General features: G+C 40.2%; 2 protein-coding genes across 14 annotated transcripts; both read right to left on the bottom strand.

Moving 5' to 3' along the window:
* Positions 1–116: 116 nt before the first annotated feature.
* Positions 117–4,605, bottom strand: lactb (lactamase, beta). Of its 2 annotated transcripts, none has more exons than XM_019272280.2 (6): positions 4,123–4,605; positions 3,967–4,033; positions 2,197–2,387; positions 1,777–2,095; positions 1,515–1,680; positions 117–958 (listed from the first exon to the last, which is right to left on the bottom strand). In XM_019272280.2, exons 1-6 carry the CDS (start codon positions 4,483–4,485, stop codon positions 433–435), a joined length of 1,632 nt encoding a protein of 543 aa, XP_019127825.1. In that variant the 5' UTR covers positions 4,486–4,605; the 3' UTR covers positions 117–432. The 2 variants fall into 2 exon arrangements, with proteins under 2 accessions (XP_019127825.1, XP_010727713.2); XM_010729411.3 differs by having other exon boundaries at positions 4,135–4,604.
* Positions 4,606–6,871: 2,266 nt separating this feature from the next.
* On the bottom strand, positions 6,872–18,415 carry tpm1 (tropomyosin 1 (alpha)). Of its 12 annotated transcripts, none has more exons than XM_027272700.1 (10): positions 18,176–18,413; positions 17,652–17,777; positions 17,333–17,458; positions 13,938–14,071; positions 13,482–13,599; positions 12,587–12,657; positions 11,702–11,777; positions 11,439–11,501; positions 11,258–11,327; positions 6,927–7,709 (listed from the first exon to the last, which is right to left on the bottom strand). In XM_027272700.1, exons 1-10 carry the CDS (start codon positions 18,287–18,289, stop codon positions 7,627–7,629), a joined length of 981 nt encoding a protein of 326 aa, XP_027128501.1. In that variant the 5' UTR covers positions 18,290–18,413; the 3' UTR covers positions 6,927–7,626. The 12 variants fall into 12 exon arrangements, with proteins under 12 accessions (XP_027128498.1, XP_010727715.1, XP_027128500.1 ...); XM_019272287.2 differs by lacking the exons at positions 6,927–7,709; positions 17,652–17,777 and adding exons at positions 9,000–9,717; positions 10,612–10,690 and having other exon boundaries at positions 18,176–18,411; XM_027272697.1 differs by lacking the exons at positions 11,702–11,777; positions 17,333–17,458 and adding an exon at positions 12,290–12,365 and having other exon boundaries at positions 6,872–7,709; positions 18,176–18,415.
* Between the last annotated feature and the right edge of the window lie 1,023 nt (positions 18,416–19,438).

The following is a 19,438-nucleotide window of genomic DNA, read 5'->3' as shown; positions in this document are numbered from 1 at the left end:
TTGCTATGAGGAAATATCTGTACAGGGTGGGCCCTAAACATCACTACATGTGAAGTAGAAACTTTGGACGTGTACCATGCTGCTTTAAATAGGAACTGACAACTTTCCAGTGTGTGTGAAATGTTTTTATTTCTCTTAAATACAGAAACATAGAAATTAAAATGTTCTTGTGCTTGCTTTTAAAAAAGGGTAAAAATGGATGAAGCCAACAAATTTCAAAAAGACAGTGGCCTTCCTTTGGTGGCTGAAATGCAGTTATTTGCTTCCACCTAGTGGCAGTATAGCTTCCTTGCCAAGTGTAATGAAAAATGTAAACAAATTTATTTTAAAACATCCTCTGGACTGATTTAAAATATATATATATATTTAAAAAATACTTAAGATCACAGGGTTTATCTGAAATGTAAAGGCATTTCTGTAAACAACTTACTCTTACAGACTTCTGGCTTTGTCAAACTCATGTGCAATTTTGAGTGCTGTGCTGTTGAGTCCTACAGACTGCATGTTAGTGATGATGGTGACCACCACCCCCTGTGGGAGGATGGGGGTCTGTCCTCGGTGCTGGTCTACCTCCTCCACTGGTAACACCAGGAGGACACTGCTAGCCCCCACAGCTCCTCCGGTGTGTGACACGTAGTGTCTGCGCTTCCTGCACTGGCCATATTTCTGTAGTTTCTCTACTACCAGCCAACCTTGGGCGTACAGTCCATCTTTATCCCAGCTGGCCTCTGTCCTGTCAACGGGTGCCCACAGGTCTATGACGGTCTGGGGTTTGAGGAAGCCAGGGAGCAAGCCCTCGGTGTCCTTTAGGTGGGCCACCTGGTAGCTGTACAGCAGAGCATTACCGAAAAGCAGCAGGTCACCCACAGTGGAAAGGAAGCCGCCTCCTGCCCACTTGTACGAGTTGTCTACGTATGGACAGTTCACAACACGTCCTCTCTTGTTGAGATGATAAAATCTGTGGAGGAGCATTAATGATTAAAGGGGTATATTACAGCAGGAAATATTTATAAGCTGGGCTGTCTGCGTAGTAGACAGACAGAAATACTTTTGAATCTGGTGCAACAAGACCAAAGGAAGCTGTGGTAGGGGCTGTGGTAGACCCTTTTGCTCAGAAAGGTAGAAAATCTACAAGAAGCAGAACGCACTGGGCCACACTGAACCACTAAACTCGCCAGCTAGTGGCTGACATACTGTGAGCTGGGCGGTGGTTGTGGATTACGGCTCATTCGAGGAAGTGCCATGTATAGTTCCAACAACAGCTTTATGAGCGAAGAGCTCTGGGTGCAGGCGACATGCTTATTTGCATGTACTTGTTCATTTGCATACAGTATCCACATTGTAATGATACAAAGCTGGTTGGAAATTTCCTGTAAATGTGGACTCACTCGTGGATTTTTAATTAATACCAGATCTATACAAAGTTCTGACATCACTGATACACCTCCACTGTACTCAAGCGTGACACACCACAGTAATTTGAACATAACTTGACACTTGTGGTTATAGATTACCTGGAGCGGTGGTAAATAATAGGGTCATTCTCATCTGGCACAGTGTTGAGCATTCCTAGCTCACGGAACATGTTCATCATGAGATCCAGGAAGCGATGTCCAGCAGCTCGCTCTACAACAGCACTGAGCAGGGTGAAGGCGTGGGTGGAATACAGGAAAGTGGTGCCTGCGAGTAGGAAAGGAATTTAATCTTACTCATCAAGAGATGTGCAATTAAAAGATGTACCATTTCAATGGATTAACAAGTGAATATGTGCTTTACCAGGTTTGAAAATGAGCGGGTCATCCTTAAAGAGGTCCAAGGCCTGAGTAACACTTTCAAAGCTGTTCTTCAAGTAATATTCCTCGTGCTCAAACTCTTTTTTCTTCTGAGCCTGAGTGACTTCTTTGCCCTTGGTGTTGTGTCCTGCTGCAGGTTTGTCTTTGTTTTCAGATGAGCCCTTTTCATCCTCTTTCTCTTTCACCAGCGGCTTTAAAAGTCGCTTAGCTTTCTCCTTGTCCTCCTTCACTTTCTTTGCGTCTTTTTCATAATGACGTATGCCACTCAGGTGGGACAGAATCATACGAGGGGTTATTGTGACCTTAAAAGAAGAGAATAAAATGAGCCGAACACATAAAAAGGAACAGCATGATATTATTACTGATAATTAGAAAACTGTGACATTTTGTTCAGGTTACTTACATCCTGTCCATCAAATTGTTTCTGGGGAAATTCTGGGACATATTTCTGGACTGGGACATCAAGATCTAGTTTCCCCTCCTCGCACAATCGTGCAGCAGCTGCAGATGTGAGGGGCTTACTGATGCTGGCGATTCGCAATACCGTTTCTGGGCTGCACGGCACACGATTCTCCAAATCAGCATAACCGAGCCCTGAATTAAATGAAGGATTTAAATGCATCGCATAAGAATATTTATGTATTCAATATGTTTCTTGTCTTGTGTTTTATACTAATTTACAGACTATCACTTCTGTTTTTTTAAGACATTTCAGTGAAGGAAAGAGGGTTATGCTTCATTTCACTTGCTGTGCTGTTTGGTCAAGATGGCTTGGTCCACGACACAAACAAAAGGCCATTTTAGTTTACAACTGGAAGTGGGTCACTTGTTTTGCAAAGCAAACAGAGCTAAAGCTTAAAAGCTATTTACTTTTTAATAATTGATTTGTCTCGTGGTTTTTTTTTTCTTACTTAGTAAGCCACTGCTGAGGCACGGTTAATTTGATCTGAAATCTTAATTTTTCTCCAAAGTGACATGACATCAGCAAGAATGGCAGATCTGGGATATTGGCCAATTTTGTGCCCAAATCACAAAAGGCACAACATTGGCAACCATGCCAGTATTGATATAAAGCATTTATGTGCCTCGTGGTTACACACTGGTCCAGCCAGAGTGGAGACGTGTAGGCCACAATACAAAACATTATGCAAATGTTGGCATGTCATGGCAAGAGTGGCAACTGTAACAACAACATTGTGAGAAAACAGAAAACATTAAAGCAACATTATGCAACTTTTCCACCTTCAAAAACAGCTTCACTGTCATTTTGATGCTACAATGACTGAACAGTGCCTTCATCATTCCCACGCTGGGCTTTGTACACCTGTTACTGCACTGCAATGACTTCTCACTTTTGCATTTGTAAGTAATATTAGCTGGCTTGCTTTGTGTTGTGCTGCTGCACTATGAATACTTAAATCAATACAAATGCATGTATACAGCTGTTGACATTTAGAACAGTGGAGTATAGATGAATCGTACTCTGAAACTGCGGTGGCCAAATTGCCAGTTCTTACATAATGTTGCTTTTATCAGCAGTTTTTTTTTTTTTTTTGAGAATTAATTAATCATTTAGTCATAAAAGCAGAAATTAAACGATAAATATTCTTCAACTCAAACTCCTCAAACATTTGGGATTTGCTGCTTTCCACTTTGGGTTCAGTAATTTGAAAACACACCCCAGAGTCTAGGAAATTATGAGGGGATTTTAAAAAAAAAATCAACAATTACTAATAAATCAATTAAAATAGTTGCCCACTAAATATATGATGCGATAGGATAAGATGAGGTAGACAGCTGCTCATAATACACAAGGAGGTTTACGCAAAGTACTTATCAATCATATAAAAATAATCTAAGATATACTAGAGATGGAAACAATAAAATAAAAGTTAGACACATTATATACATGTCTATCTTTTTAGGTCACTTAATAATTGTACCACTGCTGGCTCAAGTTTGTTTGCTTTGATACAAAGTGTTATCACACATTCACACTTTAGACCAGCATTAGTCGTGTTGTTGTGTTGTGGGCCATTGTTGCACCAGTCCAGTATTGTCTCCAAAAACACAGACTGCTGGTGAACAAACCTGACTAGTCACACTGCTTTCATTGTATTTTTGTTGTTGTTGTGTGTGTAAATGCTTTGAAGTGGACTTTGTATGCACCAACCTTCACACCAGACATGAGCACCATCCACAGAGACCCCAACCACCAGCCCTGGAGCCCCGACCTCAGCCTGAGTGACAACAGATGCACACACTGAAGTTAAGCAGGGAATATAAACAGAAACAGAGAGAGTGGTTGAAGGTGTTTCCACATGCCTACCTCTGTGCCTACCTGTATCCGCTCCAGAAGCTCCCTGCTGACCTTTATGGCCTCACTGTATCTGTGGGTCAGCTGTGTTTCTGTTTGTTTACCACCGCAGGAGCTGTCCGCTGAGTCTCTCTGATATTTCAACCCCACAGCTAACGCAACCCCCACACCGAGCCCACATATCCACAGCGTGGACTTTGCCCTGTGTGCATTAAAGCCTGTGTTTGTTCCTCGGACGTGTTGTCTCTGTTGTTGAATAAAAACACTCCGCTTGGCTCGCGCTCCGGCTCCTCGCGGTGTGAACAAAACAGACTCACGTGCTGTTTGCAGTGTAAATTTGGCACAAAAACTATTTTGCAAAAACAACCGGGACATTGTTGAATATCCTGCTGCTGCTGCTGCTGCCTGTGTTTCCTTTTGTTGATGAGCTTCCTGTTTGCATCGTCGAGCCAGACCAAGTTAATCAAACCACGTTTCGGATCAAATCGAGCTGCGTTCATGGCTCCACTAAAAGCACAACAATGGTGCAGTGTAATGTAGAAAGAGTGTTTTTAGTGAACAAGATTTTGTTTGTGCATTCAACAAATTGCACACACAGCTAATAACTGAAGAAAAAAAAAAATCAATGCACATCAAGTCTTACTGTCTTTGAGGGTTGGTTTCAAACAGGAAACTCGTTGTAATTAAATTAAACTTGTTCTTCCAGAAATGGGATGGTGATCATGTTTTATAACTCTACCTTAAAACGGTCCTTTTTTTTTTTTTTAAATAATGTGTTTTATGTATTTTTAATTATGAGTATTATTATTATTATCTATTTATTTTTCTTTTCTTATGGACTTAATTACCTTTTTTCCTCCGAGAGAACTGTTGGTTAAGAGAGGGTGGGAAGGGATTGGAAGGTTTGTTATTGTTTGTTGTGTTCATCATGTATTGTTTATTGAAAACGACCAAAATACAATAAATAAAGTTTTGAAAAAAAACTTGTTCTTCCACATGCTACTGAGGCTCCACATGCCAATATGTTTTGTTTCTTCAGATTTCAATCATCCGATCCACCAAACAACCCCAAACAAGAGTCAGCACCAAAGAAAAGCTTTTCTTTTCTTTTTTTTTTGGCATTGTGAGAGAGAGGATTTGGCAGATTTTCCATGGATGCAATCCACATACTCATCCCACAAATGCATGTCCCTTACAAATGTGGCACCGTTTAAAAGGGAAATGAACATGCTTTCCAATGGTATAAGTTTTTATTGCCAAAAAGCACTGTTATACAACAAATATATAATGTACCAAACACAAATTTCCTTAGTTTTTGTGCATTTAGAAAGCGGGACTAGAAACAGAAGAGAGATGAAGAGTTCTTAACTGAAGTATTTTGTTTGGATCAGTCAAATTTTTCATCATTTATTATGACAGAGGTGCTGTGGTCACACATATTTACTGAATATTTACTGAAGACCACAAAGACAGTTCATCTTCTGACACCTTTGCAGCTAAATGAAGATATTAACCAAAGGTCTGATCAATAAGTGTGAGGATCACCACCAGCATGATGATGATGTGCACAGAGGACAATTTAACATACATAATTCTGTATTTTAATGAGGAAGATGCTTTGAGGGCTTCCCCTTTATCTGGCATGAGATTTGTAACGTGCAGTTATGTCATAATACAATACTTCAGCATTGAGGAACAATCAGGTTACATTCATGATTTTACTGAGAATCATTAAAAAGTTTCAGAGCGTCCCTGTAAACCACACTAACACACAGTGCCAGAGGGGAGAGAGAGACGCTGTGCTGCTGCCAGAAGAGCCGCTCAGTGAAGGCTGAATGGAGGGCCTTTTGCATTTTTTGTGCGTTTTTGAAGCCATTTCAGTTTCTACTTTATGCTAGGAAGGGGAGGATGATGTGAGGGGGTCGCAATCAGCAACTACACAGCTAGATGCCACTAAATTCTACTTATATATATATATATATATACCGTACCTTGAGGGTCTGAGTCACTGGAATTTTGTTTTTAAAATTGTGTTGATGAGTAAAGTGATGTGATTTTCATTAACACATTTGTGGTAATTCTGACATCTCACTGACTAATTCTCAGGATGCCAACTTATCCTTAACCAGAAGACACACACATACAAATTTCTCTCTCTCTCTCTCTCTCTCTCACACACACACACACACACACACACACACACAGGTCACTGGTGCAACAAAAAACCAACAACATACTGATAACATACTGATAAGTTACAATAACTCAAACGAAAGGCACCTTGACGAAGAAGTAGGCTTGCCTTGATAAATACTATAAACTTAAACTGTATGCAATACTTCTAAGTTACTGTACTGTTGCTTTTATTAAACCGAAAACATTTAGTAAGTTTTCCACAATTGCTACATCTTGTTTATTTTGAAACTGAACTGATAAGGTCCAGTAGTGCCTAGTAAACTCCAGAGAACCGAAGAATCACATGACAATGTTTTTCCCCCAGCTGGAAGTTAAACTGAGGGTCAAGCTAGAAAAAAAATGAGCCAGGAGTAATGTAATAAAGCTGCAAAATGGACAGATCTTCATTTGTGCTGCACATTTAACAGATTTTACATGTCTGCGGAGAAAATGAATTCTATTAAATAAGTTTTCTTTTCCTTTGCAGAAAGTTTTATTCAATCACGGCAGAATTTAGGTTACCTATGTGATGGATTTTAAAAAAAGCGATGCATGAACCACAAATAAAGTTAGAAAACTTTCAAAACGTGCTTTTATTTATATTCATATTCTGTACATTTCAGATATGATAAACACTTGAAACATCTACATTAATACAATGCACAACCAGATGACTGAAATCATACTTTATAGACAAGATGAACAAATTTTGAACCAAATTACTGAAATGCATTTGCATTTTCAGCCATTGTTTAACTGAATAGTAGCACCAGTATACATAATGACAGGCATAGCCAATGTATACTTACAGTTGTGAGGAAACTTTGTGTCTTTTTAAACATAGTTTGTCTTACAGACTGCAAAATGTGCGCAATGTTGAGGTTTAACTAAGTGCAAAATTTCTCCACTTTGTCCTTTAGTATGTGCATAATCAGGGTGGAATGGAACGTATCAGATCAGCTTTAATGCAGATGTAGAAAAACAATCTTTGTAACCAATGGCACATGTCATTTCACCAGATGACTTGTCAAAAGAAAAAGGAGAAAATAAAAACTTAATCTTAAGGATTGCAAAATGCAGAAAACATTACAAGATAAAAACTGGCTTGTGAAAACAATCTTGTTTCTCTGTTTAGGCTTCATCAAAGGGAATGGTTTAGCTTTATTTCCCCTTAGCTTTGCTCCTAGGTTGACTTCCAATGAAGGCAGGACGGTGCAATCGGAAAAGCATCTGACTGTTTGATCTCCACCATGGGCAAGGTACGAGAAGAGGGGTTTATGGTAAGCAAGGTGCAAGTACAAAAAGCCAAAACGACAGTGCGTGTGGGGTCAGACCGAGCTTTCACAAATTATTCAGTTCCATTAGAGTCTGGTCCAGCATCTGGTGCATATCGAGGTTCTCTTCTTTAGCATGTGACAGTTTCTCTGTTAGAACATCAAATGAAGAAGTTTTAATCTCACACACAAGCAAGCATAAGTAAGTCAATTGGTTAGCTTGCATTAATAATGAAGCTGGCTACATCATTCAGGTCAGGTATTAAACTCGAGTACTTTTAAACCTAACCTACACTTCACTGACAAAAAGCACATTGAGTAAACACGATTGTATTATGATATGCAAGCAACCATGCAAACAGGTTACAACAAAGTTCTCATTAATACACATGAATACAAAAACAATCCATAAAAAGCATCTATGTAATGTTGTAATGCTAGGTTGTAAGACTTGCAAATGATATATTTAAAATAATCCCTGATTTCCACTGTATTTGAATTACATTTCCACAAACAGCAACACAAATTTCAAGCAGTGCAGGATCATATGTGGACAATGCAAATGGAAGAGCTTTTGATGTTAACACTGGATTAGATTGTCATACACACATTAAAAACAAAACCGTAACCAACATTCACACAATTTAGTCCTCATTCAAGGCCACGCGTAGTTCATTAGTGAGAAGGCGGTTTTTCTCAAGTTGCTGGTAGAGGCGATCTTTGCAGTCAGAAAGCAAGTTGAAAAACAGAGAGAGGACAGGAAATCAGAGGAAAATAGGAGAAGTGGAAGTGCCATGCCTGTTCACACCTACCTTCTCCAGAACAGATCACCGAAGCCTTTTTTTTAATCTTTATGAAACATACTGATCTGAATAGCCTTTAAATAACATGATCAAACAGTGTTGTGATGTTCTTTTATTGACATGGGGCTTTAGATTGTTTGCCTGCAACAGGTAAAGCAAGGCAGAACAGTAAATAGTGTGAAAACATAGGATGAGCAGATTTAACCAAGAAAGGTTGAAAAGAACCACGGCAGCAAACCTTAACTTTAAAATAAAGTCTGTAAAATTTGAGAGCAACATGGAAGAAATAATATCTGTCATTGCAACTAATAAAATGCGGTGGATCAACATCAGAACTGGATAAACTGTTCCTCAGAATCAACCATTTTTAGCCTCAGTCTGGTCTGACATTCGTAACAGTTTAAGGATGCGGCTCAACTATTGTTCTGCAGTCCTATTTGAATCATGAAGTCTTCTTATCTTTCTGTGTTTTAATGTATGGGAACAACTTTAATGAAAACACTCAGGATGTGTGATTGTATATTTATTGAAATATATGACAGGATACTGTGTATCATACAAAGCCCATGTGTCGTAATCACTGATAGCAGTTTCATCCATTTTTTCCAGCAACCAGATGAGGCTCAACAAATCTTACATTCTCTTCTGTATTCTACCATTACACCCCATACTGCTCTACTATACCACAATCTTCCTGATAACAATCCAACACTAATTCCCTCCAATTCTCAAATCCGTCCAGTCAGTCAATCCTTCTCTCCTGTCACAGTCGTAACTGTTGAAAAGTGCTTGATGCATCATCTCAAATGCTAAGAGAGAAGACAACTTGGCTCAGCTTTCAGTCAAGTAGTGTACCTGTAGATGTTCTAGGCTTCTGTGCTTATAGCACAACTGTGATATTCCTAAATATCTTAGCTTCAACAAAACAATCTTTGAAGACAATAAAAAGAACAATGAAATCTATAAAACTACACCAAGGAAAAGCAGGATGAAGCTCAATTAATGGTTTGTGGAGGTGAAGAAACAAAATCAAAAACATTACGTAAAATCAAGGCTTCCTGGTTTTATTAGAGCCACTTGAAAATAAATAGAAATTAAAAAGAAAAAGAAAGGACAGAGTAAAGAGATACAGCTTACATAGAAGGAAGGGTGTTTATTTTTTACACAACGCAGAAAGTTTCTAGGATTCTGTACAAGAGATGGGATGCGATTAACGTTGGTGTGAGGATGAAGACATGAGGAGGAAAGGAAAGCAAAGACAGAGAGGGAAAGGAAAATGGCGAGAAGGCTGGAGAGAGCAAACAGATATTGCTCAGCCGGCAGGAGACATCTTTGATGAGGTGTAAAATATTTATCTGTGTGGGAGAGAGAAAGTAAAGTGAACCGGTGGGGTTGGAGCCGCAGCTACGCAAATTTTAGATGTGTGCCACAATACGCCAGAATCACACGTCTCACGTCACAACACTACAAAACCATAATGCAAAATGGAAAGGAGGTTTGACCGATTCCTCCCTCTAAATTACAACAAGATCTTTCTGCTAAAGTGCGAGGAGCAGCGCTGGACCAGACAGATGGTGGTGTATCTCGTCAATCTCCCACAGTAAAACCAAATGGTAAGGAACTAATTTAGCAACCACAGTGATGCTAAATTTGTCTGTTAACCTTCAACAAAGGGGGATCTCACAAACACACAGAGGGCCTTTCTTCTAGACAGAAGTAGACCATGTTAGTAGAAAATAACAACACTCAATATATCTTGTGAAAATCGCTCAATAATTCGTTTTCCCCAAAAAAAGTAATACAATTCACAGTTGATTCAGCGAAAATAATGTCAACTCATGCTGAGCCTTCATGCATTACTTCAGTTATGTTTACAGTAGTCTCAAACAACAATGATACTGATACAAAGGTATCGTACAAGTATCATCATACACGCACCAGGGAAGTGTGAGTAGAAACCACTTAGAGTGAGTTATAATTATTGCATCAATTATTATTATTGCTTCAATTACACAGACACAGAATACAATGTCTGTTTTAAGACACTAAACTTTAAGACTATAGAGAAACATAGCTGTATAATCATTTTAAATGTAGGTACAGATACAAGGGTTGGATGTCGTAGTTATGGTGGATACAAGGAAACGTAAAGGAGATGATGGAGGTGAGGCAGTTGGTGTACGGAGATGTAAGGTGTAAGGAGGACAGGTGCAGGGAGAAACAAACAGGTGCAGTGAGTTGAAAATTACATGGAAGTCATGTCGTTGAGGGCGTGGTCCAGCTCCTCGCTGATGGCCTTGTACTTCAGTTTCTGGGCATACAACTCATCTATTGGTGGGGTGGGTCAGGAGTGCAGGGGGGAAGGGAGGTGCAAGGAAGGTGAGCAAAGGTGAAGAAGCACATAACAAGGAGATGGAGGGTGAAGCATCCGGACCATGACAGACAAGAGAAGGTGACAGAAAGATTGAAAAAAAAAGAGGAAAACAAAGTTACACCAGAAAATGATAGAATAAGCAACAAAAGTCAGGGAAAAATCATCAGCGCCTGAAGAAATGAAAATCTTCCACTGCCATACGGCTCTCAGCCTTTAGCCCTCACTATGACTCCGTGAACACTAAGTCAACATTTAGCCCTGATATGTCTGATAAACATCAAAGCCATTCTTTCCTACCTTGAAACTCTAAAACAAATTAACAAGACTTAAATGAGGATAAATGTCCCCACAACAAAAGTATGATGCTGACTGGAAAAGAAACCATGATGAGATTAAGAGGGAAGCAGAAATAAGAGTTCAAAAGCAAAAGCAAAGAATGGGCTTAGAAAAGCACTGAGCACTTACCCAAATACCACTGACACAATAACAATTTCTAAATAACCAGAGAAAAAAAAACATACCTTCCAAGTCATCAATGGTCTTCTCAAGCTTGGCTACTGATCTCTCAGCGAACTCAGCACGAGTCTCAGCCTGTGTTACAGAGACAGATTTATGAGTTAGTGTGTGTGATACAGCACCCGTGACTGTAAAATTATCCTGGACTCAGCCTGCAACTCCAGATAAGGCCTTCGGAAACTTTACCTCCTTCAGCTTGTCGGTGAGGACCTTGATCTCCTCCTCGTACTTGTCCTCCTTCTGTGAGTACTGTGGGATGAAAACAATGATAGGTGTCAAACAGGTGGCCACGGAGTTGAATGTCCTAGTGCATTCAAACTGATATGACACATTTTACTACATATATATGAAATAAAACTGAAGTGAAGAGATTCCTCAGGCTCTTCTGCTCCCCTTCCACACAAGCTGAGGTGTCTGACAGCATGCAATTGCCAGAATGTCACGCTTACCTTCTCAGCCTGGGCCTCCAGTGACTTCAGGTTGTTGGTCACAGTTTTCAACTCTTCCTCAAGCTCAGAGCATTTGCTGGGGTTTTAGACAAGGGGATAAAGTTGCAAAGGAGAAGAAGAGGAGGAGGAGGAGGAGGAAAGCAAGGGTGGACAGGACCAGAAGTGAACACAAAACAGAAGGAAAGTAAGAAAGAGGGGGGAAGGAAACAAAAATAAATAAGACCTACAGGGTTTAAAACAAGGAGGGAACCCAAAGTATCTTAAAAGTACCCTTAACAGAGCAGAAATGTGAGAACAGCAATGTGACTCGCACAAGAGTAGTGTGTTACAGTGAGGTCAGTAATTTGGTAAAATAAATAAATATCATGCTTTTTTTTTTTTTTTTTTAAATGTGACGTGTTATTCTTGCACAGTCTTTGCCATGTTAAAGGCGAGGAAGAGTTTGATTTACCCCAAATAAAAGAGCATTAAAAAAAAAAAAAAGGAAACGAACAAGCATGCAAGCAAGGCAGAGACTCAGCAGCATAAACGACAGTGGGAAGAGCCACTCATCAAAGAAGTGTAAGTGTCAGATTTTGTTTGTAGTACCTTTGTGACTGAGGAGTTTAGTGATTTCATGCTTTGCTCCGTAACCCTTAGCTCTTCCTCCAGTCTCCGACATGCTCTGTTAGTGGGCGTGACATATGCGCAAAAGCCATAACCGTTCAAACCATGGAGAGCATGCAAATAATCAACAACATACAATGAGAACACAGGACACAATGTTCACATGAAAAGTGTCCCACACTTTTGTATATAAGTGCTCAAAGCTCCAACTGTTGAAATGCAAGTGTACATGCAAGTGTACGTGCGGATTTGGTGCATGTAAAGGTTGAAACCTCTTACCCTTCATTCAGCTCAGCGCGCTCCTCTGCACGCTCGAGGTCACCCTCAATGATGACGAGCTTACGAGCAACCTTTAGGTGCAGCACAACAAAGTGTTACAACATGAAAAATACCGCGTTAAGATGATGAAACTACACTCAACATTTAGCATTTACTGTATAAACGTGACATAAACCTTAATTAAATGGTTTATAACTCAAAACTGTGTCGTTGTAAGTAGGTGTAAGGACATTTTTGGCATCAATGTACAGTATTTGTCATTTTGTATTCAGATCCTTAAGTCCTTAATAAAAATGTATTTTTTTTTCCAATTAATTTTCTGTTGACTAATCTTGTAATGTTGTTTTAATTGTATTTCAAATTCAATTATATTTACTGTTAGTTAATGTAATCCATATATCTAAAACATAAAATGGATGTACTTATGTAAACTACAAGTACTTAGATACATCACTTAAATAAATGTACTTAGTTACATTCTACAACTAATTACAACTGTGTTTCACTATATTGTCATTTATTATTAATGTATACACCATTTAGAGGTGCCCACAACAGTTATAGTAGCTGACAAATAGTTAATAAATGCTCATATCTTCTTACAAATACATTCTAGGGTATTATGACCCATCTTTTAAAGGTTTATATACTTGAAAATTAAATACTGAAAATTAAAGTGTTGTCTTTTGAATGTATTAACAAATTGGTCATAAATGGTCATAAAAGGGTAAAAATGCTACTAGATTAAGATATTATTAAACAAATAATAATATCTATGAATATCTACTTATTATCAATAACTTTAACAAGTCTGTCTGATTGCAGTAATCGAGCTACTGCATGTTTGGTGTTGCACAATTGTTTTGGTGTGGCTGCCAGTGGCTGAAAAACTCGCCTCCTCATATTTGCGGTCAGCCTCCTCAGCGATGTGCTTGGCCTCTTTGAGCTGGATCTCCTGCAGCTCCATCTTCTCCTCGTCCTTCATGGCCCTGTTCTCAATAACCTTCATTCCTCTGTGTGATGGAACAAACAATCATGGGATGTTAGAAATCAAGAGATGAGACCTGGCAAACGGCCTACAGTCTCCCTAAGGACACAGTAGTCTTTCTTTAATCTTTAAAACATTCTAATAAGGTGAACATTTGATAGTTTTATGTCATTAAAGAGGGAGAAAATACATAATTTGGGATGTTGACAGCACTTTCTGACACAACTTGTATGACAGTGAACTGTATGAGGCTCTGCTTGTACCCCACACAAAGGGATAGTATGCAGTCCAGCCACCTGGTCTCTGCAGCGAGAGAGCGGCAGAGATCAGAGCTCTGAGTCCACGCTGTTCATAAGAACCCACCTCTCGCTCTCATCAGCAGCCTTCTCAGCCTCCTCCAGCTTGGTCAGGGCAGTGGCCAGACGCTCCTGAGCACGATCCAACTCCTCCTCAACCAGCTGGATACGTCTGTTAAGGGAAGCGACATCTCCCTCAGCCTAGGGAGAGAAGAGGAGCGTGTCAGGACAATTTGGAGGTCACCATCTTTAACACACTGTACAACCTGGAAATCACACAAGTGCACACGTACGTACACGTCTGCCCAAAGAACGCACAGTAGGTTGTTTTGTGTGGTGCACGCCAGCATTGTTTTATGCCAGGCGGGTGAGTGTAATCACAGTCAGTTCAGAAGTGTTTTTGTGGGACACCTGTTGGGAAAAGCCCTCCCAGGAGGCTCACCTGTGCTCCTCATTGACACTGTATATAATGATAACAATGCCCCAAGCTGACAGAAGGTTGAATACCCTGCCTTATTACTAGGCCCTGTGGAGAATATTAATAAGTCTCAAGCCAAAGGCCCTGAGACTATTATACTGTAACTGGCTGCTCACATGGTACACGTACAACCACAGAGGAGACTCCCTGGATAGCTCACATCCGTCAGAGACATTTAAATGAAAACAAACTGGTCACATTCGCAACATATCGGACCCACATTAGAGGATCTGAATAGGCTGATGTTTCGATGGTTATTCAAACCTGTAGCTAGTTCTGCTTTCTAAAATGTATTCATCGGTTACGAGAGTTGCTTTGTCTTAGAAATGCTCAGTGAAAACAGGCTACTAGAACACCTGTTTCCCCCCTTGTAGTTCATGTGCAAGTGTACACTGCTGGACCAAAGTGCATCTGAAGTTGCAGAAGCGTGACAAGGAAGTTGGTAATAATCTCTAAAGTGAAGCAATGGATTGCCAGCTGCATTTCAAAATAACCTCATGCTTGATGAACATGAATTAAAATGAGCTTAGGCTCAGACTTCTACAAGCACCTGCACCACCACCACTATGGTTTATTTCCCGTCTAGATAACTGCTGTTATGTTCACACAGGGAGGGAAATCACTCTGTGTAGCTGTGAGAACCTGTTGGCCTTATAAGGGCAAGTTAAAGAGGAGAAACTCACAGTGCAGTGGCACCTTAAAAAAAAAAAATGTTGCCACAGTTTACTTGCAACTTCCTGGTTGCTGAAAATAATTCTATCAAATGTTACTACACGTCTGCAAAAACACATAACAAACGGAACTTCCTGGAATGCAGGTTGCTGCAAAGTGCATCAAAGGAGGAAGATGAGGCAACAGAGCTGACACGATGTGCACACGGTTTGCTCCAACTGCTTTGACTTGTGCATCAGCGGCCTAACGTTACCAATTATATGCGCTTAGCCAGGGCGCAGCAGAGCTTACCAAACCCCCCCACCCTTCAGCAAAAAGACTACTTTGTGGTGGCAGTGCACGGAGCCATGTAAGGCTCAGTTTGCAGCACTGCGGTGCATCAGGAGAAATCCCGCTATCTCACTGTGCATCAATTCACCCATGACCCATGATCGGAACACATTTACGCAGGAAAGGCTATTACAGGATTGATGCCGAATATATATTTGCGTTTTTTTTTTAATTATTATTATAAGAAGTTACTGTCTGTCTGGACGCGCGATAAACATGCTTACTTGTTCCCTTGCTTTCCTCTCCGCAAGCAACTCCTTCTGTAATCTCTCGGCTTTCTCTTCTGCACCGTCTGCCTGCTCTTGCAAGAATTTGATCTTTCGTTTGACGGCCTCCAGCGATGTAGCCCCGGCCATTGTTTACTGTATAACTATTTTCTTTTTTCTGTTATCTGTCAAAACAAAAACAAAAAAAGAAAAAAGGGGGGACTGTACTATGAGCTGCAGCACAATTTCCGAGAAATTGTCAAGCAGCGAGATGACGTCCCTGATTGTGCCGAAAGCTGCGTGCCGAGGCTGGACGGTGCGCAAGCTTTCTGGAGGCGCACTGTGCAATACCTCCTTATTCGTCCAGGAAGTACCGCTCATTTCAAAATTGGCCAAAAAAATAAATAAATAAATAAATTGAATTATTCTGCAGGATTGTGTGACACATTGCTGCCACATGAAATAATAAAAATGTGATATTGAATTGATAGAAAATAAGAATGCATTTTAATGATAGAGCCAGTTATCACACGCTGTAAAGGATCACGTTTGTGACAGAGCCACAGCGCCATCTGCGGGCGGATTGTGAGCAGTACACATGGCTTTTAAAATACTACAGGCCATCCAATAAGTCTTCACTGAATACAGTAATTACAGGCTACCTTTTAGACTGTGCAAATATCACAGGAAACCCTCCATGGACATGAAAAAGATAGAGAGAGGGGGAAAAAAAACAAGACCATAAAACACTAAGTAGTAGTTAAATTCAATTCAGCACTAGAGACATATTTAAATATTCCTATAGGAATGTCGAGGGGGGAAAAAAGCATACAACAGTATCCAGGTCTATAGGGAATAAACTACAGCATCAAGAATGGTAGGCTATAATTCATTAGACTCTAAGGTAGTCACACTATGCTTAACTCTTCAGGGGAATCCAATTAAAGGATTATTTTCCTGAGGATAACTGATAAGCCACGCTATAAATTGATTCCTCTGGTTGACTCTTGTCGACAAAGATGACAGTGACCTTAATTCGGAATTAAAGGGATTGTTTGTCGTAAAAAAAAGTTTATTATGAGGATCCAAAGTGTTTTTTTTTTTAGTTTTTCTGCAATCATATAAGTGCACTGCGAGCAGCATGTTTTAAAAAAAGGTTTGTTTCATTTAACTAAGCTAAATGTATGCTTTTAAAATTAGTACGCAGCCTTGGACGTTTTGTTGGGGAAGTGTGTTTTTTCCTGTGGTAAGCAAAGAGCGCAGCCCGCAGATGTGAGCTCTATCTTGACCATATAAAGAAGTGGGCTATATTTATCCAGGCGCTTGCTCTCTGTGCGCTCCTTGGAAGACTGGTTGGCATTAGGTTACTACACTTTTCATTCTGAAGAAGACTTCTCTTCAAGACCTATAAGACTTAAGGGTAAAAAAATAAAGCACATTGAGGTAAATAAGGTAAATAATGAGTGTGTCAGTTAAACAGACAACCTGTTTTTCTTTGGGCAGACTTGTAAGTGATTGTGCATGTGATCATTGACAAATTATAAAGCGACAGTTCAACAATATTTGGATTATTTGTACTTCGAGGGGCCAATTTTAGAGGATGGGTGGGTGTGCAGAAACCCACCCACATAAAGATCAAATCATTTCAGTGACAACAGATGGGGCCAATTTGCTGTTGAACAGTCGTTTTCCCGCACTCAACCGTGATGAGAAAATGAAGATGTGAGGAAGCATGGTGCAGGAATGGTGCCAACTGTGAATCCCTTCCTTACTTACATCGGCAGCTTTCTTCTCAGCCAGCTCAAGTTTCTCCTGGGCATCTTTAAGAGCCTCGGAGTACTTGTCCAACTCATCCTCAGTTCCCTTCAGCTTCTTCTGCAGAGCTACCAAATCGTCCTCAAGCTGAGGCGAGTTTCAGTGCGCAGGCAAGTTTCAGAGGTGATCAACAGGGAGTTGCGTGAACGCGCACAAGGCGCAAGAGCGCACACACACACACACACACAGAGACAACACGGGACAGGAGAGGACAGGACAGGACAGGGGAAAAGAGAGGAGAGAAAAGTTAGGAGAGCTCATGCACGTCAGGATCAGATACCTTGGTGGCGGTCTCCTCGGCGATCAGCAGCTTTTCCTCAGCAGTTTGGAACTCCTCAAACACTTTATCTCTTTCGTCTTCAGTAACACGCAATTTCTTTTCCAACTCTCTTATTTCGTCGTCTAACTATATACATGCATATGAAAGACATTGTTGAGTTAAGTTAAACAGAATATGAAACAGACATGCAACTATCCAATCTTTTGTTAAGCGATCTCTCCAATTTAGATTATCAAAAATGGTAATTACCAACACTTTCTAGTCTATATTTACATCACCAATTACCAAACAGTTGAGAGGAGGATTTGTAAAAATCCAAGAAAATAAAAAATAAAAAATCAAGAAAGATGAGTTATTCTTAATTTAATCCTTATTTGGGATTATCCGTGAAAGTAATTAATCCGTTTTTAGGAGGCGATCCATTTAAAAGGGAGCAGCTTTAAAGCTACTGGTGTTCCTGTTTTTTTTTTTTTTCTATGGGATTTTCCACAAAAGAGAAAAAGAAAAAAAAAAACTCAGCCGACCTGTTTGCTTTTGTCCTCTGATGCTTTCTTGTCTGACTCAGCCTGCTCAGCTCTGTCCAAGGCATTCTCCTTGTCGAGCTTGAGCATCTGCATCTTCTTCTTGATGGCATCCATGGCTGCTTATTGCTTTTCGGCTGCACCGACAAAACGTCCAAATGAAAACCAAGGAGAGGAGACGGGCTAGGGCGTCTGTGCCTAACTGAACGCTAAGCTGGAGTGCAGGCTCTGCCTCACTGTGCCCTGTCAAATATGTACTTTCAAAGGGGGGGTGACTGGATTCTTTTGGACATCCAATACTTTTTTGGAGGAGGCGTGTGTGGGTGCCCGGGCGTCCTTTAAGGATCTGCTCGGCGATTCGTTCCTCCCAAACATTTGACTTTTGATACGCCTTTATATGGGGTGTGATGGACAAGCAGGCAGTTCCCAAAGGAAGGACTTCCTAATGATGATGTAACAGAAGCCATTTAATGTACAGAGAAGATGCAGATGACCATGTCTCACTGCATGAGCAGATCATCAAATATCTGCATGTTACTTTGTGTGCAGTTTATTTTACCACTGTGGCAACACAGTTAAAAGCAGCACCTGTGTGTCTTTGCTGTCTTTTGTTACATTTCCAGTATTACTCAAACACGTTGTCTTGATTAATTTTGTAAATGATCTTTTCTGATTTCACAGTGACACTATTCTTCTGTTCCTCTGGCCCTGTGACAAGCTGGGACTAAGACCAAAGGCAGCTGCCATAACAGTTTGACCAGGCTTTTGTCAGCTTGCAGCCACTGTGTCTGTATTGTATGACTGTCTGTGAGGGCGGGTAGGTAGAGTGTAAGTTCCTCTGGGATAAGTTTTAGTCATTCATGGCGAGCGGGCTGTCTGAGAAGGGATGCTTTCGGTAAGCCTAGCAAGCCCCAGAGGCATTGTTCAAAGTCTGAAGGGCTCAAGACAGGGAAGTGTTTACCTGATAATGTATCTGATATCCATCATGTAAACTGTTGATATGGCATGACTGTGACAGCACAGCACCCAGGAGCAGCCAGACAGGATGGGTTTTAATACAGCAGCTGAGCCGCTAATTGAGTTGACATTTGAGAAATGATAACTGTTTTACAAACCGTTATTAATTAATAATATTATATATTCTTCTGTTAGATATAGTATATATTATATATTATGTCTAATACATTGATTATATGATTTCAATCTGAAGGGGTAATACTGTGTTATGTTATATTCTATAGAATTGTATATATTCTTTAATTACAG

The sequence above is a fragment of the Larimichthys crocea genome, chromosome XXI (genome assembly GCF_000972845.2).
Source record: "Larimichthys crocea isolate SSNF chromosome XXI, L_crocea_2.0, whole genome shotgun sequence".
NCBI classification, from domain to species: Eukaryota; Metazoa; Chordata; class Actinopteri; family Sciaenidae; genus Larimichthys; species Larimichthys crocea.
The sequence above is the reverse complement of the archived record's forward strand: the minus strand, read 5'-3'. Positions and strand labels throughout refer to the sequence as shown.